A 23,629-nucleotide genomic window follows, 5' to 3' on the forward strand; every position below is an offset into this window, starting at 1 on the left:
GGACGACATGCTATACTATGACGTGTTTTCATGATTCTGGACGACATACTATACTATGATGTTTTTACATGATTTTGGACGACATGCTATACTATGACGTTTTTTCATGATTTCGGACGACATGCTATACTGTGACGTTTTTACATGATTTTGGACGACATGCTATAGTATGACGTTTTTTCATGATTTCGGACGACATGCTATACTATGATTTTTTTTTAAATAATTTTGGACGACATACTATACTATGACGTTTTTGCGTGATTTTGAATGACATGCTTTGCTGTGATGTTTTTGCATGATTTTGGATGACATGCTATACTATGACATTTTTTCATGATTCTGGACGACATGCTATACTATGACCTTTTTTCATGATTCTGGACAACATGCTATACTATGATTTTTTTTCCATAATTTTTGACAACATGCTATACTATGATTTTTTTTTTCATGATTTTTGAGGACATGCTATACTATGACGTTTTTTCATGATTTCGGACAACATGCTATACTATGATTTTTTTTCCATAATTTTTGACAACATGCTATACTATGATTTTTTTTTTCATGATTCTGGACGACATACTATGCTATGATTATTTTTTCATGATTTTTGACAACATGCTATACTATGATTTTTTTTTTCATAATTTTGGATGACATACTATACTATAACGTTTTTTCACGATTTCGGACGACATGCTATACTATGACGTGTTTTCATGATTCTGGACGACATACTATACTATGATGTTTTTACATGATTTTTGAGGACATGCTATACTATGACGTTTTTTCATGATTTCGGACGACATGCTATACTATGACGTTTTTTCACGATTTCGGACCACATGCTATACTATGACGTGTTTTCATGATTCTGGACAACATGCTATACTATGACGTTTTTTCATGATTTCGGACAACATGCTATACTATGATTTTTTTTCCATAATTTTTGACAACATGCTATACTATGATTTTTTTTTTTCATGATTCTGGACGACATACTATACTATGATTTTTTTTTCATGATTTTTGACGACATGCTATACTATGACATTTTGTCATGATTCTGGACGACGTGCTATACTATGACGTTTTTTCATGATTCTGGACAACGTGCTATACTATGACGTTTTTTCATGATTCTGGACGACATGCTATACTATGACGTTTTTTCATGATTCTGGACAACGTGCTATACTATGACGTTTTTTCATAATTCTGGACGACATGCTATACTATGACCTTTTTTCATGATTCTGGACGACATACTATACTATGACGTTTTTTCATGATTCTGGACGACATGCTATACTGTGACGTTTTTACATGATTTTGGACGACATGCTATACTATGACGTTTTTACATGATTTTGGACAACATGCTATACTATGACATGTTGTCATGATTTTGGAGGGTCTTAGAATGTGTTGAACCTTGACTTTTTTTATATAACATACTTGTCTGACTTTTTAAAAACTTCCCAAGAGTTTTTTTTGTAACAGGCCAGACAAAAAGAGGGAGACACAGGGGCAAATTCACAAATGTCACAAAAGTCATTTATTAACCAAAAGAGTAGGTATTGTAGGCATGTTTGGGTGCTGTGCTGTGAAGACAATAGACAAAAAATAAAGACAACGCTGGTGTGATCTGGAGAGGAGGTCTGCCAGGGTACTGCAAGATGTGTCCAATGCCAACGATTGCAGTCAGTCAGGTCTACTGCCCTGGAATCAGAAAACAAAACTTTTGACCACATGCTATACTATGACTTTTTTCGTGATTTCGGACGACATGCTATACTATGATTTTTTTTCATGATTTCGGAGGACATGCTATACTATGATTTTTTTTTTTTCATGATTTTGGATGACATGCTATACTATGACGTTTTTTCATGATTCTGGACGACATGCATGACGTTTTTTCATGATTCTGGACGACTTGATATCCTATGATTGTTTTTAAATGATTTTTGACGACATGCTATAGTATGACTTTTTTTCATGACTTTGGACGACATGCTATACTATGACGTTTTTTCATGATTCTGGACGACATGCATGACGTTTTTTCATGATTCTGGACGACTTGATATCCTATGATTGTTTTTAAATGATTTTTGACGACATGCTATAGTATGACTTTTTTTCATGACTTTGGACGACATGCTATACTATGACGTTTTTTCATGATATTCAACCACATGCATTACTCTGACGTTCCTTCATGAGTTTGGATGACATGCTATACTATGATCTTTTTTTTATGATTTCGGACGACATACTATACTATGGCGTTTTTTCTATAATTTCAACATCAACAACATGCTATACTTTAACGTTTTTTCATGATTCTGGACAACATGCTATACTTTAATGTTTTTTCATGATTTCGGACAACATGCTTTACTTTAATGTTTTTTAATGAGTGTGGACGACATGCCATACTATGACGTTTTTTCATGATTCTGGACGACATGCTATAATATGACATTTTTTCATGATTTTTGACAACATGCTATACTATGACTTTTTTCATGATTTCGGACGACATGCTATACTTTAATGTTTTTTCATGATTTCGGACAACATGCTTTACTTTAATGTTTTTTAATGAGTGTGGACGACATACTATACTATGACGTTTTTTCATGATTCTGGACGACGTGCTATACTATGACATTTTGTCATGATTTTGGACAACATGCTATACTATGACTTTTTTCATGATTTCGGACGACATGCTATACTATGATTTTTTTCCATGATTTTTGACGACATGATATACTATGACGTTTTTTCATGATTCTGGACGACATGCTATACTATGACATTTTTTCATGATTTTTGACAACATACTATACTATGACGCTTTTTCATGATTCTGGACAACGTGCTATACTATGATGTTTTTTTAATGATTTTGGACGACATGTTATACTATGACTTTTTTAATGATTTTGGACGACATGCTATACTATAACGTTTTTTCATGATTCTGGACGACGTGCTATACTATGACATTTTTTCATGATTCTGGACAACATACTATACTATGACTTTTTTCATGATTTTTGACGACATGATATACTATGACGTTTTTTCATGATTCTGGACAACGTGCTATACTATGACTTTTTTTTATGATTTTGGATGACGTACTATCCTGTGATTTTTTTCCATGATTTTTGACGACATGCTATATACTATGACGTTTTTTCATGATTCTGGACAACATGCTATACTATGACTTTTTTTTATGATTTTGGATGACGTACTATCCTATGATTTTTTTTTCATGATTTCTGACAACATACAAAACTATGACGTTTTTTCATGATTTCGGACGACATGCTATATACTATGACGTTTTTTTATGATTTTGGACCACATGCTATACTATGACGTTTTTTCATGATTTCGGAGGACATGCTATACTATGACATTTTTTCATGATTTCGGAGGACATGCTATACTATGATTTTTTTTCATGATTTCGGAGGACATGCTATACTATGATTTTTTTTTTCATGATTTCGGAGGACATGCTATACTATGATTTTTTTTTCATGATTTCGGAGGACATGCTATACTATGATTTTTTTTTCATGATTTTGGATGACATGCTTTACTTTAATGTTTTTTTTTTATGATTTTGGACGGCATGCTATACTATGACGTTTTTTCATGATTCTGGACGACATGCATGACGTTTTTTCAGGATTTTGGACGACATGCTATACTATGACATTTTGTCATGATTCTGGACGACATACTATACTACGACATTTTTTCATTATTTTTGAGGACATGCATTACTTTGACGTTTTTCCATGAGTTTGGACGACATGCTATACTATGATCTTTTTTTTTTATGATTTCGGACAACATACTATACTATGACGTTTTTTGATGATTCTGGATGACATGATATCCTATGATTGTTTTTAAATGATTTTTGACGACATGCTATACTATGACTTTTTTTCATGATTTTGGACGACATACTATCCTGTCATTTTTTTTCATGATTTTGGACGACATGCTATACTATGACGTTTTTTCATGATATTCAACCACATGCATTACTCTGACGTTCCTTCATGAGTTTGGACGACATGCTATACTATGATCTTTTTTTTATGATTTCGGACGACATACTATACTATGGCGTTTTTTCTATAATTTCAACATCAACAACATGCTATACTTTATGGCGTTTTTTCTATAATTTCAACATCAACAACATGCTATACTTTAACGTTTTTTCATGATTCTGGACAACATGCTATACTTTAATGTTTTTTCATGATTTCGGACGACATGCAAAACTATGACGTTTTTTCATGATTTCGGACGACATGCTATACTATGACGTTTTTTCATAGATTCTGGACGACATGCATGACATTTTTTCATGATTCTGGACGACATGCTATACTATGATGTTTTTTTTAATGACTTTGGACGTCATGTTATACTATGACGTTTTTTCATGATTTCGGACGACATGCTATACTATACTACTATACGACATACTATAAATTTTTTTTCATGATGCTATTCTACGAAGTTTTTTCATTGTTTTCGAGGACATGCTATGTACTATGACGTTTTTTCATGATTTTCAACCACATGCATTACTTTGACGTTCTTTCATGAGTTTGGACGACATGATATCCTATGATTTTTTTTTTTAATGATTTCGGACGACATACTATACTATGGCGTTTTTTTCATGATTTCATCATCAACAACATGCTATACTTTAATGTTTTTTCATTATTGTGGACGACATGCTATACTATGACGTTTTTTCATGATTTTGGACGGCATACTATACTATGACATTTTTTTTTCATGATTTCGGACATCATGCTATACTATTTAGTTTTTTTCATGATATTTGAGGACATACTATGATGTTTTTTCTCGGTTGTTGACGACATATTGTGCTATGGAATTTGTTTTATTATTTTTGACACGTACTATACTACAACATTTTTTTGTGGGGTTTTTTCACACTATATTATGAAGTTTTTTTCGCCATTTTTGAAGACAGACTATACTTAAATATGGCAATTTATTTGTGATTGTTAAGGACATGCTATTGTATGGTGTTTTTTCATGATTGTTGACAATTTATTATCCCATGACTTTTTTCCGTTATTTTTCATGACATTTTTGACGTTCTTTCATGATTTTGGATGACATATTATACCACAGGTTTTTTTCATGATTTTTTATTTGATTTTTTTTTCTTTGCCAACTATACAATCCTATGACCTTTTCATCATTTTCGTAACATACTCTTCAAGGGGTTCTCAAAATGTCAAAAGATACACACATAGCACTGTTTCGTTGTGCTATCCTATGATCAATGCACAGTAAACGTAATATAAGTTAAAGTGTGTCTTTGACTCACCTGTCCATCTGTCCCTCTTCAGGATCTTGGAGCTACAGGAGAAAGGTGACCTGGACATCATGAAGCAGAAGTGGTGGCCTCGCACCGGCCGCTGCGACCTCAACAGCCACGCCAGCGCGCATCCTGACGGCCGCTCCCTCAAGCTGCACAGCTTCGCCGGCATCTTCTGCATCCTTGCTGCCGGCCTGCTGCTGGCCTGCCTGGTGGCCGGGCTGGAGGCTTGGTGGAACAGCAACCGCTGCCGCCAGGAGCAGCCCAAAGAGGTGACCGAGCACAGGGCCCGGAGGACGGGCCAGCGGGGGGAAGACACTGCCACACTCTACTTTAAGGATCCAGCCGCAGACGCGAGCCCCGACTTAGTGGAGCTCCAGTACACCCAGCTGTAGAGGAGAGAGTTGTAGGAAAGCAGAGTTAGTGTTGGAGAGCTGGGGGACAGAGGGTGGTGACATAGGACAGAGTAGGTAGATGTGCTCTGTGCCACATCAGCCCAGGCCACTGATTGAAATCAAATTTGGTCTCTTATTATTACCCTCCTCCATTTTTTCTTTTATCCGTCCATCGCTCCCCACCCACCACCTCCTAAACTTACAGACACCACAGCTCATCTCTTTCTGTATGGCATATCTCTAAACCACATGAAGCACACAGCACACTCCACTTGACCATTACCTTTACTAATATGCTCATAACACAACAGCTTCTCGATCCACACTGGAAGTGTTTTTCTTTGCCTTGACGCACTCACTCGAGGCCTTAGGCAAACAGTGTTGAATTAGCCCAACAAGTCAGGATCTGGCTATTAGCATGTCCTGCATGTTTCCCAGCAAACCCCCTGCTAAAACAGCTGAGTGCACCCACAGACTTTAATGATTAATTCCCACAGTGCCGACTCCGTAACCATTCAAGTGCTTGCTATTGAATTATTGTTATAAACTAATTTTCTACAGTGAGGCTTTGGTAGTTTCCTGCACCCAAGGGTTCTGAAAAGAGATTCTAATTAGCAGGAGAGAGATCACTCAGACAGAGAACGATAACAGTGATGAACACAGACACACTTTCTTCACACTTCTGGACATTTTCCATTTCAGTGTGAAATCCTTACGAGACGTCGAGAGACAAAAAAAGTAATTCATCATATCCGAGAGAACCTTAACGTGCAGCTCACCCTGGGTTTTAACATTAACAGTGACACTATCACCGTTAGTTCAAATCATTTGCTGTTGTTGCTAATAGATACTTGAGCCTTACTAAGTGCCTCCTGAATAAAAACCAGAGCAGTCAATTACCAGATCGCTCTCTTTTTAATGAAAAACCACTGTGAAAGCTGAGCTAACAGTTACACCTTCACAGGGTTTAAGAGGAGACAATGTTAATTAAACATTAATGCACTCCAATATTAATAAACAGTGACAACAACGACTCAGTGGGAGCGTCTGATAATTGATTGTGTTTAGTGCAAATAAATATTAATAAACAGAACTGAAACTAGAGTCTTGACATCATAAAGATCTGTGTTGTGCTGATTTTAAACTGAATGACATTTACACACACACATAGTTTACACATTTATTTCTTACCTCAACTGATCGACTTGTGTTGTGTCCCAGTACCAGTCTACATACTCTCTACTGATTTTAACTGGCTTTGTTTGGAAAGCCTTTTAAATTGAAAAATAAAATTCAAAAAGTCTAAATTTTAGAGTGCCTGTTGTTGTTTGAAGGCGTAAACAAATGTTGAACGACTTCAGAAACAGTTCAGAAAACATGCAATAAAAACACATCTTGGAAAAAGTCCGACATTCAGTCTCTTATAGCTCTGGTTTTGGTCACCACCACCAACTCGTGAGGAAAATATCTGTCTCCACTTTGTTCACCAGCTCATCTCTAAGTGTCTGTCTGCTGTACAGCAGCTTTATCAGTACTGTTTTTTCTGGAAGACTATAAAGGTGGACGCTGATAAGAGCCTGACAGAGTCAAATACACCGACAGAAAAACAAATTTATGAGCTAGTAGAGGGACACAGTTTTTTAAAAAACTGCAGCTATCATTGCAACTGCAACAAAAAATAAAAATGTTGTGGATTTGACAGCATTTTATTGGATATTAATCCAATATCTAATCCTTATGTCACAATTGTCCTGGATGAAAACTATAATTCATGATACATCATGATATGATAATCATCAAAATATAGGTCAAACTCTAAAAAATGTCACACAAACAATCTGGAATCGCTTTACCTTACATTTTGTTTCGAGATGAAAAAAGTTAAATAATAAGAATAGAGTCTGCCGTAAAAGACGGATACACAACAACAATAAAACAATTAAATGTAGAAAATCACGTCTGTCAACTAATCACAGCAGAAACACTGAAAAACAACCAGATCATCAAATGTACAATAAGCTGAACTAACTAATATAATAATAATATTTACCATTATCGCGACATTGGAAATTCACCACGATCAACTTAAAGGGATAGTGCACCCAAAAATGAAAATTCAGCCATTATCTACTCACCCATATGCCGAGGGAGGCTCAGGTGAAGTTTTAGAGTCCTCACATCACTTGTGGAGATCCAAGGGGAGAGGAGGTAGCAACACAACTCCACCTAATGGAGGCTGACAGCGCCCCAGATTCAAACGTCCAAAAACACATAATTGAAACCACAAAATATCTCCATACTGCTCGTCCGTAGTGAAAAACGTCCTTTGAACTCTGTTTTTAGCCTCATTGTAGCCTGTAGCTCTGACTGTCTCTCTGTGCACCACATTCAGTTAGAGCTACAGGCTACAATGAGGCTAAACACAGAGTTCAAATTAGGTTTTTCCAAACAACTTTTTATGTCGGGGCTTCAGGACACTTGGATCACTACGGACGAGCAGTATGGAGATATTTTGTGGTTTCAATTATGTGTTTTTGGACGTTTGAATCTGGGGCGCCGTCAGCCTCCATTAGGTGGAGTTGTGTTGCTACCTCCTCTCCCCTTGGATCTCTGCAAGTGATGTGAGGACTCTAAAACTTCACCTGAGCCTCCCTCTGCATATGGGTGAGTAGATAATGGCTGAATTTTCAGTTTTGGGTGCACTATCCCTTTCTTTTTCTATCTGATCGTGTTACTTTCATCACGATCCGTGATAAAATCGTACACCGTCCCTAGTTAATTAGATCTAAAATCAGCTTCTGTAAACGATTTTTAGTTGCAGCTAACTGATGTTGACAACCTGACAATGAGCTGAGCAGCAGAGGATGTGTAACGTTAACAGACTGAATCAATTCTGTGACCTCTTGTGGAGGTCGCGACCCTCAGGCCTCAGGTTCGGAAACACTGAGCTGGAGAAATTCAGATTCATCGCTCTGTTGGACTGCAGGAAGCACAGAGGGATGTTTCTGTTTCCTCACAAATGATCTTCAGCTGAGCGCACACACCGACTGCAGAGAGCACATTAACACAAAGGTTTAATTTTGTCCCGACATCATGTTGCTGATGGGATTAACATTTATTAGCTGAAAGATTCTGCAGCCCTGCATTTTCTACACTGTTGTTTGTTATCTGGAAAACAGATTAAATGTTCAGTAAAGGATTCAGAGCCAAAATAAAACCAGTGATCAGACCCTGACCCTGTTCGTACCCCGTACAGTAACAGTATGTAGTCTGGAACTGGGACATCAGCTCAACACTTTCATTTAAGCTACACTTGAACATAAACTGACCTCAGACCTGCATTTCTAAGTTCTACCTCCACACAACATTCACCTCCTGTGCCAAACACACACACGCATGAGGAGGCAGGTTTGTGTCATGTGACAGGGGACAAAATGGCAGCAGAGCTTTGACGTGGATCCATAAACTAAAGTGTGAGCAGACAGTGAACGTTGGGTGTGTCGCCCTGTAGCAATAAGATTTGTCTCCAACATCCTCGCCCATAACCTCCTGGTACTTTCACTGTGTCACGTCTTATTGCAAATTATATGTCAATGTGGACACCCGTGTTATCTATCTCCTCTCCTTCTCTCCATCTATCCTTTTGATTTTTTTAATTTACACTTGACTGTCTATGATCTCGTGCAGGTTACTAAGGATTACAGACTGGCAAGGGTTTCTGGTCCATTGACATATAATGACATTACAACTGCTTCATCGGAGGGGAGGAGGGACATTTGGACAGACAGAGAGAGAGGCTGGGATGAAGCAGAAGCTATTGATACAGGTCAGAATAGACCTCCTATACAATTATCAAAAATAAAAACAACAAAAAAACATATCTGTGCCATCGCCAAGGTCCTTTGTTTTACTGACGGTTGATTTTTGGTCGGTTGTAAATCTACAGCTGAGCAGAAACGTGACCAGATTTTCTGTGGCCTGAGTTCTGGAAATAAATATATCACAGTAAATATGAGAAGAGCTTTTTATTTAAGACATTTCCCAACTCTTAGAAAGCTTTGCAACTAATGCCATCTATTAATTTCCCCTCCATTTCAACCATAAACTAAATAATTTCATGATAAAATATCAAGAATTTTTATTTTCTGATCCCTTAAAAGAGATTTTTTTTAAAGGTGGGAGCTTAAACGTGTCAGGGGATGAAAAACTTCACCAAAAAAAAAAAAAGTTTCCCATTAAAACAAAGCTTAAATCAGACATTTCGAAGTTAAACTCTGCTAGCTCATTAAAACTCCCACCGATAAAACCAATTAAGCTAATTATCAATTTCCTTATCAGAAAATTGAAGAGGAAATTATTTCCAGAACCGAACGTTTCAGCTCTAAACGAAAGAAAAAAACTGGCCCAAATTAATTTGGTTCCTGATCTGAAAACAGACAGCTTGGTCTTAATTGCAATCGATTTGAATTTGGGCTTTTTTTCTCTTTGCAGACGACATGATCATTAAGGTTGATTAAGTGATGCCGGGCCTTGGCTGCTCCACCTTTAACACTGCACCCCCCCTCATTAGAAACCCTCCTGGATCTTAGAGTGCCTTTCTGTTTCTCCTTGCTTTGTTTCAGTTGTTCATTTTTAACTGTGTGAACACATCTCATAAGAGCTGACCTCTGACCTCACCTTTACATGTTGCTGACGTGTTGAGCAGAATAAAAAACAGACACACTGTGATGGAAATGACAAAGAACCCTGCAAACAAGCTCAGTGCCTTTCCATGCATGCCTGATAGAAGACAACCACACCTCCATTCTATTTATAGCTCTTTATAAACTCAACATGATCTGTCCTGGTGTTTGTTAAAGATAAATGGGTTGTAACATTTCTGTAGATTTTTAGAATAAAAAATGGGCGAAGACAACTTCGCATCGTTGCCAGATGTATACATAGCGGTATCGGTCTGTGCTGTCTCAACCCGGTCTCACATTGAAGTCGTCAAAATTGGCACTTAGTCAGTGACTTCCGGCGTCAGACACCCAACGAAAAAAGCCATCCTTCCACATTGGCATGATACATGGCTAGTCACCGTTATTCTGTAGCGGCACCCGGTGGCATCAGGGTGAAACACGGGTGGACAACAACGTAAGTTAAGAGGGTGAAAGTCCAAGTAGCATGGGCGGGTCCAGCAACCACCAACTTTCACCTGGGAGGCCAGTGCTCGCTTCCCTTAAGATTAGTGGGGTTTCCATCGAAATGTATCGAAATTTTTGAGCGAATTTTGTGAAAATGCGCAAAAGAAAATACGAATTTATGCCCGTTTCCATTCGTTATTGTTTTGCGATTACTGGGAGTCAACAGGAAGAGCAGTAGGTGGCCCTTCTCATGAAAAATGAACAAAATAAAAACACCCCCGTAGAAGAAGAGTGCGCCATGAGATGACGTCATAAGAGAGCGTCTTATGCCCGCTGTAAACAACAACACACTCAACTGACACTAAACAACTGACCATGGACAGATTCCTGATGAACCTGTCGGCTCTTGGGAGAACTCTGGTTAGCATTTTGTCAGCGTCACAGCGTACCTAGCCATCTTGAAGAAGAGACGACAAAGAAGAAGTTTAATGTTAAGAGTACTGTCGGAAATAGCTGGAAGGAGACCACCGCGTCGTTCTCCGTGTGTATGGGAACGTAGGCGTGTGAAGGACTTTTGGGAAGTAGTTGTCCAGCAGCATTTCGCTCACGAACTCTGGCTGAAATATTTCCGTATGTCAAGGGCCACATTTGAGGATCTGTGTGCCGGTATGTCATCGTTTATTCGCAAAACCTGTTTCCATAGCAAAAAGTCGCATTTTCCTTTTATCGATACACTGACAAATCCACCCCCTCCAAGCGTAAAACTTTTTTGCGAATTTTCGGCCATTTTTCGAATTTCTGGCGTTTCCATCCAAGTTGTTTTTCCCGCAATTTTTGAAAATGCGAATAAAAATAGGTGGATGGAAATCCCACTATTGTAAAGCCAAACCTTGTAAACCCGGTCTCACTCTAAAGTTATCGAATACCGGCGTTTGGTCGGTGACTTCCAGCGTCAGACACCGACGAATATAGCCATCCTTTCACATCAGCATAATGCACGGCAGTCACCGTTATTGGTTAGCGGCGAAATTAAATTAACAGCTGTCAAATGCGGGTAGATTTTTTGGCGAGTAAATGTAACGCTATCCACCACACTGGTGGGTAAATGTTTGTACTAAGTCATGTAACAATAAGACTTTGGTGTCAGACACCTGACGCTAATAGTCAGGATGCAGTCATTTTAACGCAGCTGCGTTGTAATGATAAGCCGCTGGTTGGCCGGTTCGCCACCTGTCAAGGGGGCATGATACGTTTATTATTTTGGAATATAAATTATAAATTATAAATATACATCTCTAGTGTTTTGTTTCATGACCCGCCCCCTTGGACGCTCAGTCAAAAAGTTAATTTCAGACACTGAGTCCAGGAGTTTCACTTAGCTAACTGTCAGTTTTGCCTTATGAAGCCAAAAAAATCAGATTTCAGTCAGCTGCGGCGGCAGCTGGAGGCGACCCACTCAAACAAATAATGCTAAAGTTCAGACACGATGCGACTCGCTGCCTTTCCAAACACACCTCGTTAACCACTGTTCAGACTGGATGTTACAGAGCGGAGCTTTGTTCTGCCGCTCTGTGACCGACCTCAGATTTACAGCTAATTGAGGGAGTGAATAACAGCCTATTGATTAACACCAGCTGAGACCCACAGTGAGATAATGTGAGGTTTTACTCCAGTCAAAGAACGGCTAAAACCGTTAGCCGGTTAGCGATGTGGAGATCAAAGCAGCCTGTTCTTAAGAAAGAGGGTTTAAATGTTTCCACTCGACTCCAAAACAAAACAACCAGAAACTGTTCTTATCACACTCGAGCACAACCCACTCAACAGTTTCAGTATTTGCAAAGTCACAGGAGGGAGAGTGATTTCAAATCCCCCCCACTGGCAGCACTCATTAAAGGAGCTGTTTGTTTTCCAAATTAATGGAGGCTTTTAGATGCCTGTTATTTTCTTCCTCTGCACTTACATCAGCAGCCTGTCTTTAACGACCGGCTGAGGTTTAATCCCAGGCATTTATTTGTTTAGGCCGGCCGCCAGTTTGACGCAGCTAAAAACATAATTTAATGAGATGCCAGTCCTGAAACAATAACCTGAACTGAGATGTTTTAATTGGCTTTGAGAGGAGCTCTTTGAGACTGGAGAGGGATCATTCAGACCTGCTCGGGCCTGGTGGAGGAACACTTGGTATGTTTACGTGTTCCTTTAAGGTCTGAACAAAGGCGGAGACAGATGCTTGGCCTCAGCAGTGCTCCACCACAGTGGATCAAGATGCACTGAGACTCTGAGGTTTCCTCGAGTGTGCTTTCACAAGCTGCTCTCTGTGCTGGTTATTATACTGTGTTTCACAGGAAGTGCTCTCTGCACCACTCTACCTCGACATAAAGACTTTACACTAAAGGCATCTTCATCTTAAGAGCCTTTTGTTTACGATAGCTGCCTCTCGTTGGCCTTAAAGAGACAACACGCTAATTAATCCATTAACCTCTCGTTAGTCGCTCTCCTGCTGATCAGGGCCGTAGCTGCCATCGAACACGCAGAGGTCACGTCTTTTTAGGGGGAAGTGACTCTTTCTTTACATTTGATAATGTAACATTGCAGACTGCAGAACACTGGGGATATTAAAAGGCTCATGCTGAGGGAAATACATAAATAAATCAGCAATTCAACTATTTTTTTCCAGCTAGAATTTAGTTTCGGGTGAAGGGGAGACATATGTACGGTAGCCCTGAGAGACAAGTAAAAAATCCATTATCTAAGTCTGGTAAAAATTGTTTTCCTCCTATGTTTATGACTTGAGAACAGATGGGAAAAAAGATTTTGCGAGGATAATCTTTTTAAGTTCCTCGCAGTTTTTGCACCTGTTTGCACAGATAAAAAGTAAAGTAGCAAAACTTTTTTTTTTTCACCTGTTTCACAGATGTTAAAAAAAATTAAACACAGGAGGGAAACATTAAGCGCTCATTCTTGAGATCTGGGACAAAACCTGACTTTTTAGGGGGTTTAAAACGTCATCTGACGGTATCAGTTTGAAACACCTCTGATAACAACGTAATATAAGCAAGCAGAAAGTCCCTGTAGGGTGGGACAGAGATCCAACGACATGTACATCAGTTTACAGTGCAGCCAAACAAACAGTGCACTACTCTTAATATTCTACTGACAGCTTTAGTCGGGGCTAACCTCTAACTACACTGCATATCTTGTGGCTGCTTCCCAACAAACACCACCCCGTGGTTTGTCGGTTGAACTCCTTTAATGTAAAGCAGCAGTAGGAACTGTTTCGTTTGTATTACCGGTGACTTACAGTTTTATTTTGGCAGAATTGGGCAAAAAATCCTGTATGAAAATTTGATCTTGTTGTAATTCAGGTGTTCTGAGAGAAAACTTCTGCTCCTCCTCTTGGCTCTGTCGTTTGCCATTTATAAAATCTAACCTGATGGAAGTGAGAGCTGCTGCCGCTCTCCTCCCGGGGAATTGGTCCACAGCGGCGGGGAATGAGGCGGCGGGATCTTGGGGTGGCTAACAGCTAATTCTTGTCTCATTTGTGGTCTGATAAACAGACAGAGAGCTGGAAAAGGAGAGGCTGACAGAATGAGCTGCGTTACACTGGGTTACTGTATGATGCGTGTGCATATGCCCGTGGTCGTCTGGTGGGAGGGGCTTAGGACAGAGAGGGAGGAGCTGCAGGAGAAAGGCGTATTTTCAAAATGCCAATTCCATCAAAACTGATGAAAATCTAAAGGATTATTACTAAGCTCAATTATTACTTAAATTAACATGTTTTTAAAAATTATCTGTGGGTGTCTGGGTGGTGGTGGGTGGGGGGGGTGGGGGTGTAACATCCTGGCTCCGGCCCTGGTGCTGACAACACTGAAACATAAGTGAATATCTGTGTGTATTAATATACAGTGTAAATGTGTCATGTGCATTGTTCTGAATATCACTTGTGTCACTGTGATGAGTTACTGTGACTAATATCATTGTACCGCTGAGTTGAAGTGAATCCAATGCTGGAGCCAAGCCAGGCTGCGTTCACAAACACCAGCTGACTTTATACGTTTGTTGTAAAGGGGTTGGTTGGTTTAAAAAACAGGCTGCGCTGACTGTAGCTGCGTTCATTCACACAGCAGCAAATACACAGACATGGAGAGAATTTAAATTCACACCCGGAGCCTCACTTGATATGCGAGTCAGGCCTCCCGTCTTTGTCTTTACACCTCGTCCTTTACCTTCCTGTGACCCAGTGTACTGAAGCAGACCTGTGGTTCAACAGGGAAACACTCAAGTGTCTATTAATGCCTAACAAGTATGCATGGCTGCAGTCAGCAGGAGATGCAGTGTCAGCCAATGTTTTGATTAAATTGTTCTGATAGCGAACCGATTCTCTGATCCTGCTGCACACAGCGTACCGGCTCCAAGGGCAGGGCGCAAAAACACACCACAGAGAGGAGGAAATACACAACTGAACACAGAGAGCAAACATATTTGCACAAACACAACAACTCACTTCACTTTCAGACCAAAGTTTTTTCTCTTATTACTTGAATTTCAAATTTAATACTCAACGTACACGATCCAGAATCAATCATTGCTTCACCAGAGGTCTGTCAGTCCACCACATCTCATGGAAACCTTGAGAAAAATCAACTTTACAACAAACCACCTTCAGTCCGTTTGGCTCCAGAATTGTTTTTCTCCAGACATCAAACTTTTAATATTCACTGGCCAAGTTTGATTTCAAGGTGCACATACAGATTGGTTTGTGTGGCCTCAGTTACCACTGGGCTCTTCATACCAAACAACAAACAGAAACACGAGGCTGTCTGACAGCAGTCCGTCAGTTCCAAACAAAGGCCACGTCCTAAAACACTGACAGATTGAGAATGCATGGAGCACCAGCAGACCTGAAACAGTCTGAGAAACCGGCCCATCGCCAATCTCAGCCTCTGTGTCCCTCCTCCCTCCTCCCCTCCCTCCCCCTGTCTCTCCTCTGTCCTCTTCCACCCCCCACTCCTCCTCTTATAGGACAAGGAGGTGAATCTGGAACAGGTGCATCGTCGTATGAACAGTCTTTTGGACGAGGACTTGGCCCACAAGCAGATCCCCGGCCCCTCTATCGAGATCTCTGCGCTGGACATCGGCAGCATGCAGCCCAGCCAGGCCTCTCTGGTGGCGGGGCCGGAGTCCGTGCGGGACTACCCGCCCTCGGGCCTCGCTGTGACCACCTTCCTCCCCGGGGAGGGGGGGCCGCCTCCTCCTCTTCCCCACCCTCACCATGGGGGGACCCTAGGCAGGACGCTACCTCTGTCCCAGGGCCCTGGCAGCAACACGCTGCCCCTGCACCACCCGCTCAGCAGCACCAGCCTCAGCGGCACCATGCAGTGCAAACACAGGGCCCCCAACGGGGGGCTCTTCCGGCAGAGCCCTGGCAAGACACCCATGCCAATGTCCTACCAGGCAGTCTCCGCAGGACCCATACCCGAAGCCATTGAGGCCACCCACAGTACATCCATATAGTGTTCAGGGGGACGGGGGGGCGGGACAGGGCGGGGCCATCTGCTACGATAAGTCGCTCTCTGGACTTTGGTGTGGTTCTGGATGTGAGGCGGGGCGGGGATCTCTAGAGGAAAATTATTATAGAAGGAAAAAAAACATATGTACAAAGTAAAAAGATTTTGTATCTCACTACCTGTTCAGAAAAGCCGATGTTACAGGAAAAAAAAAAAAGAGGCGGGGCTGCGGGCGGGTTGGCGGGTGTAATTTTTCTCTTGTACATATCTGTAAATACCAAGAGAACGAAGTGAGGTTAAAGTGTATTTTGAATATTCTCAATTTTTGAAGTTGAGTTATAAAAAACAAACAAAACGAGATAAAAAAAATATATATATACATTGATGAAAAAGTTATGACTGTTTGAATGGCTTTGTAAATTTTGTTCAATATGAAACAATGACGCGAAATTCATTGTGATTGTTTTCTAAGTGCCGAAATTAAACGATGTCTCTCCACAACTCATCGATGTAAACGACTACCCATGATGCACCGCTGTAGGGACATTTTAGTGTTGGACACCTACTGTTATGCACCTCTGTACCAACCCTATATATATCTTCAGCATCGGACGAAAATGATCACAGATTTTTTTTTCATTTGTATTGAATATATAATATACATTGTTTTTTCAAATCAAAAGTCTACATTCATTTTCTTATGTTGACTGTAAATGGTGTATCGTTCAACAACGGGGGGAAAACAAGTGGATTTTTATCTGGTTCATATTTTACACACAGCTGAGTGGTTTGTTTTTATAGTACCTTTTTATTTGGCATCAGTACTGTCCAGGTGAGGAGTTTCGGTTTGTAAAGGGAGGAGAGACGTTAGGAGGAGAGACTGTTGGGCTGCAACCACACTGACTGTACGGGGAATATGTTCAGCTGTCTGGTTCCAACACTAAAAGTGAATCACGCAACATCGGCCTCTTTAAAGAAGACAAAATGTAGATGTTCTGGTCTAGGATGTCAGTTTACAGCCATTATTCTTTGACTCGAAAACATCTTTACACAATAAGGATCACGACTCTCTGATGGTGTTATCGATCCAAACAGCTGTACGCTCTATCAACACAAACACAAACAGAGCCGCAGGGTTGGGTACCATGAACTGAATCAAGAGGCGATCCAAATTTAACAGAGCTACGTTGCTCTGGAGACGGTCCGTCCGTCAGTCCAGGTTCAAAATTTCAGCAGTTATTGGACAGATTGCCATTAAATATTGTACAAACATTTATGATTGATGATCTCCCGAGTCTTGCTGTAACAACGCTAGCAGATTTCAGTTACCGACTACGACCGCTGAGGATGAAAAACAAAGTTTGGATTCTCAGCTTTCATCCGTCTCACATTTAAACTCTCCTTTACAACGAGCCATCAGCCTCTCAGAGCGGCTTCATGGTTCAGTGCCACTGCTAGATTCCTGAACGTTGGACCCAAAATGCAGCGAGTAACGCAGTGAAGCTTCATCCAGATTTTTCTTGGTAAAATATTCTTCTTAAGACCAGTTCTCAGTACACATTCCGATAAGAGCATCAGTCCACAATTCATTTTGATCTTTCTGCTTTCATATTGACAGAATGAGTCTGGACTGTTGACTGACCGGAGCGCTTGTCAAAGTGACCACATTTACATGCACAAAAAATTCCAGCTTTTTGCTCTTACTCCGAAAAAGTCAATGCTGTTAACGTGGCTACTGATAATAATATTCCTGTTCACATGCAGCCGTGAACACTCTGATTAACGTGCCCTGACGTGACTTGTATCAAATTTGGAATAATAGTCGAACATTAGTGTGCATGTAAACGTAGTCAAGAAATGCACAAAACACGGTCAAGTAGGAAAAACTGAATTTGGTGAAAACCACGTCTTTGTTTGACATCAAGCGACTCACCCAACCTCCACAACAAAACACACCAATCACCCCAGTCTCACTCTGAAGTCGTCAAATACCGGTGCTTGGTCAGCGTCAGACACCGACGAAAAACCAGTCCATGACCAAACGTCGATATGTGACGAGGTCGGAGTGAGAATGTGTTGCACCAATGCAGCAATTTCAAAGAACTTCACCCATAATCCCCGGTAGGACTGCAAAATGGTCAATTGCAGTAAAATGTGTATAAAATGTGTCACAACAAACAACTGAAAATGAAACACTGTGGTGCCACAGAGATACAACGACCTACAAATCATATTCCAGACGTGCTTGTTTGGTACCGACCCCAGCAAAAATTACATCATCATCATTTTCAGTTTTTTTTCAGTGGAAATTAAATGTAAAAATTGCCATTACCTCTAAATCTCGACCTGCATCGCAATCGCAATTTTTTGCATATCGAGCCATTTCCAGTACCTGGTTGCTGTTACGTTCTTATGTGCAGTACATGTAAAGTCAATATAAAGACATGATTAGACGCAAATTCCCGTCAGGCGTCACAATGGACACAACGTGACATACGCAAGTGAAGCAAATAGCGCAATTTCGCATCATACGCTTATTTGCGAGAGTTGAAAAATCTGAACTGATTTGTGCTGCGATAGCCAATCAGCATTGAGATCGTCCAGGGACGTATGATGCTGAGGACGTACCAGCGGAAGTTCATTCATCGATTCCATGCATGTATGACGCGAATCAAAATATTCTAGTGTTCAAACTCGCCTGAGTTCGCATCGTGTTTGTTGTGAACACAACAGTAGTCCCAGTGACCAACTCTGCACACTTCCTGTAAGAGGAGCGTTGCGTTTTCAGTTCTGGGCCGGATGAAGTTGAGACAAACTGAGGAGGAAGAGTTGGTGGTGTGTGAACGCAGCCCAACATTCTCTGACCTTTTTGTTTGTTGTATTTAACCTGAAGAAAAAAGTCTCGTAGAAGGATCTATCAGCTATATAGATATGTCTTTACTTTTTTATACTAGAGAATTTAATGTCAAACACTTGTATACAGTTTTTTTTCTCCTGCAAAGCAGTGCAGTTATTTTAGTCAGACACAGAGAGTGACAGAGAGAGGCCTCATATTCCCACAAGTCATTCCTAATGAGATCCATTATCACCTGCAGGGATGACAGAGGGCGTCATTATCCAAAGTGCAATCAGAGGCTGGTGATGACGGTGGAGATTCTGCAGGTGCCATACCTCAACTGCTTGTAATATAAAGAGGGATCTGATTATGTTTCCTAAACACAAGATTGTTTTTCTCTATGGAATACTATAAGATGAACCTTTATGGAAAACTATTTTGAACAGGAAATATAAAACCACACACTCCCTCCTTCTTCTGCTGTCATAAGTGCGATTAATGTGCATTTATGGGCCTAATGAGTTTAGTTTTCATTTGTCGGCTGTTTGGAAACACGTCGATCACACGCAGTTTTCAGAAAGTGAAGAGCAGCTTTAAACGAAGCAGCTTGCCTTTCAGCGGTTTTATTTCGAAAAGTGTGACATGTTTGTGTGTGGAGGAAACAGAGGGAGCTTAACTTGACAGAATGAAGGGCTTCATTCCATTCATCTTGTAGACGGGACATCAGGTCTTATTACAGATGAGACACTGGTGATCAGACAGAAGGTAAACATGATGTTTGACAGATTTCCGTCAGAAGTCTTTCCTTTTAACATTTAAAATTCAACTGCCAATGCCAACTGACTCTGTCCCAAATTACATCTTTATTCTTAACAGTATAAACAAAATAATTAAAACTGTATCGCCAGACATCGATATTGGATGATTCTGCAAAACCGTGAGATGCTCAATGACGGCTTTTATGTCTGATGCCAACATTTTTATATTCGCCACTTTCTACAATACCTGCACACGGCAGCCACAGTGACGTTAACGTCAGGAAAAGATTGTGGTTATAGTTAAGGAATGTTTAAAGTTTGGCGACTAAACAGACTCGGTTAGGGTTAGCCTGGTCAGTGGTCTCAACGCTCAATCGATTACTTTGTGATTCCGTCACATGACATTTCCTACACAAGAAGAAAACTGATAACCAGTGAAACAATCACTCAAATCAAATATTTTCCCAGACAGACACAAAGGCAACAACAGAGCGAATCACCACGTGATTTACAATAACTTCCAGAAAGAAAAAAACCTGCATCACGTACATAAAATGAAATGGCGCTGAGCAAACGCAGCCTCAGTGAGTTTGTTTATAGCCACCTAAGAATATCAGTATCAGTTTGACAGTTCACTGTATTTAGAATATTTTCATTGCTTTACCTTTCTGACAGATAGACCTTCCTAACAGGGGACTAAAGTCGTTATCTTAAAGACACCTGACTCCATTGACAACTACAATCTTTGTCACAATTACCGTATGAATTCTTTAGTTATCGGCAAAAACATGTTTTGTGAGGTCACAGTGACCTTTGACCACCTAATTCTAATTAATTCACCATTGAGTCCAAGTGGACGTTTGTGCCAAATTTGAAGAAACTCCCTCAAGGAGGTTTTGAGGTATCGCATTAACGAGAATGAGACGGATACAAGGTCATGGTGGCCTTGACCTATGACCACCAAATTCTAATCAGTTCATTCTTTGACTCAAAGTGGACATTTGTGCCAAATTTGAAGAATTTCCCTCGAGGCAGTCTTGAGATATCATGTTTCAATAAAAGAGATAGACCGGGTCACACTGACCTTTGACCACCAAAATCTAAAGAGTTCATTGTTAAGTTTAAGTTAACGTTTGTGCCAAATTTTGAGAAATTCCTTAAAGGTGTTCTTGAGGTATCACATTTTTAAGAATGACACAAACACAGTCACAGTGACCTTTGGCCTCTGAACACCAAAATCTTAAGTACATCGTTAAGTTCGAGTGAACGTTTGTGCCAAATTTGAAGAGATCTCCTCAACGTGCTCTTGAGATATCACGTTCACCAGAGTGGGATGGAGAGACAGATAGACAGCCCGTAAACACAATGCCACTGCTATCGCCAGCAAGGAGGCAGTTTCTTTAATTCACAGAACGCTGAGTAACAAAAAGCGGGACAATATTCAAAATACAGTGAGCAATTAAACTGATAATTTCTTGGGTGGCTAAAACAGGTTTTGCTGCGGACCCGCCCACAGCGCTACTTTGTTTAGCCTCTGTGTTGGCTTATCAGTTATGCTAGCAAAGAAACACAGGACATAAATAAGCACAGCAGAAACGTCAGATCGTTCAGACCACTGTGTTTAACGTAAATCTTTAAATGTTACAGTTATGGCTAAAAATGACATCAGATATAAATGAATTTGGTGAATTGCCAGCTGTTTACCTGGAAGTGATCGGTGTTGTTGTTGTTAGCATGACCTCACGGTGATTCAGTGTTTACTTCCTGCGTTAGCATCAAGCCTTGGCATTGGACGTAAGTCATTAGCGCTGAATTGTCCAATATGGAGTTAACTCTTAAGGACGCTGCACCAGTTCCCTTAAAGCATAAAACCAGTTCAGCCTGTTGATTCGAGGACCAACACACTTCTCCTGGTGCATTAACTCTTTGTGCTAAAACCTGTTAGAGAAGGTTTAAATGTGAGAACTGTGGAGACAGATGTTCAACATGTCATCTCTTCCTGTCACTCGCAGAAATGACTCATAATTGACTTTTCTCTGTTCAGAATAGACGACACTTCTGCCAAACGTTCTGTTCCCGTGTGAATACAGATTCTCCAGTTACATGAAATAAACTCTACCATGTTGTTTCACTCTGTGTGGAGAGCTCAGACTGTCTGCCGCATCATCTGAACTCTACATGGATGTTTTCTAACTGTGGCAGTAGTCGCTCTTGTGAACAAACTTGCTTTCACACTGTGCTCCACAACACGACAGACGGATGGACGGACGGACTGTGAGGACCCGGAAGTCATTAGGATTGGTCAGCGGACAGGAAGTGTGTGAGCTGGGGCGGCTCCGTGTGTCACCCCTTTACGTTAAAACTCCAGCGCCCGTCAGAAGATAGAAACATGAACTGTCATAGCATATAGTCTGTCACAGTCCATCTGAGGGAGACCCTTATTTTATTTATGAATATGCTGCTTGGAGTTTCTTAATCTTTAATAAAGAAATATGGTTTACACTTTTGTTTCTGATGTTGTGTCAATGACGACCAGAGATTTTAGTTTTTCTACTTTAGATAACACTGCGATTTTAATTATCATATAACTGTGGATATCAAACATTTCCTTTCACAGCTGTCACCAGATGTCACTTTTCTAGGCAAGGTTCTAAACAAAATTTGAGCTGCAGTGTCATCATCATTAGTCTATAAAATTTGATGAAATAAGAAAAATGCTCATCACATTTGCCCCAGTTTTGTTTTCATGAGTCTTGTTTTGTTCGACCAACAAGACGAAAAAAAAAAGACATTCACTTTTTTAAAGATTTAAAACAAAAAGGCAACAAATCTCAAAATTGGAGAAGCTGAATTAGACAATGTCTGACAGTTTTGCTTCATGACTTTAAAACAAAATTAATTAATTACGTGACAGAAGGACTTGATCAAGACGTCCACATCAACAACTCAGAATGAATCTGCAACTCAGGTCCTGTTTATACGACAACAATCTCAACTGAAACCGGTAAACATTAGTTGTGTTTTGGCCGATCGTTCAGACGACAGCAGCGTTTTGGGTGCCTGGAAACGCAATGTTTTAAAAACGGGTTCCAGAGCGCAATTTTTGGGAAACAGTGCCGTCTCTGTTGTCACGTAAACTTCCAATATGCAACTACTACTGGCCTGGCATGTGTACTACAGCGTTTTTGGTCATTTTTGTGGATCCGCGTGCACGGCCATTGGTATCAAAATGTTGTCGTCTGAAGGCAGAACTTTTTTCAAAACGAAAATGAGAAACGATTTTGTTTTCAGTGGAAACTTTGGTCCTGACATTCAGGTGGATGCCACTTGACACGCTTCACCCACCCAAACACTGCTGCAGACCAAGTACCCCCCCTCATGGCAACGGCACTCTCTGATGGCAGTGAACCCCGAGCAGGACAATGCACCATGTTACACCACACAAACTGTTCTGGAATGGCTCAAAGGTGTCAATCTGGCCTCCACTTTCCCAAGATCCCAACCTGTTTGAGCATCTGTGGGACATGCTGGTTCCTAACGTCACAACTCATAGGATTTAAAGGATCTGCTGCCAACACCCCAGTG

At 40.5% G+C, this 23,629-nt stretch overlaps 1 protein-coding gene across 2 annotated transcripts in view; it reads left to right on the plus strand.

Moving 5' to 3' along the window:
- grid1b (glutamate receptor, ionotropic, delta 1b) overlaps window positions 1-16,457 on the plus strand; it is an 827,749-nt gene extending 811,292 nt beyond the window's left edge. The window contains exons 16-18 of one of the 2 annotated variants that reach the window (XM_050059332.1): window positions 5,457-5,697; window positions 9,508-9,646; window positions 15,966-16,436. In XM_050059332.1, the coding sequence (XP_049915289.1) occupies window positions 5,457-5,697; window positions 9,508-9,646; window positions 15,966-16,432 (847 nt within the window). In that variant the 3' untranslated portion in view covers window positions 16,433-16,436. Of the gene's footprint in view, window positions 1-5,456; window positions 5,698-9,507; window positions 9,647-15,965 lie in introns of both variants that reach the window. The other variant, XM_050059333.1, reaches the window with a different exon arrangement.
- The last annotated feature ends 7,172 nt before the right edge of the window (window positions 16,458-23,629 follow it).

The sequence above is a fragment of the Epinephelus moara genome, chromosome 13 (assembly GCF_006386435.1).
Source record: "Epinephelus moara isolate mb chromosome 13, YSFRI_EMoa_1.0, whole genome shotgun sequence".
NCBI lineage: Eukaryota > Metazoa > Chordata > Actinopteri > Perciformes > Serranidae > Epinephelus > Epinephelus moara.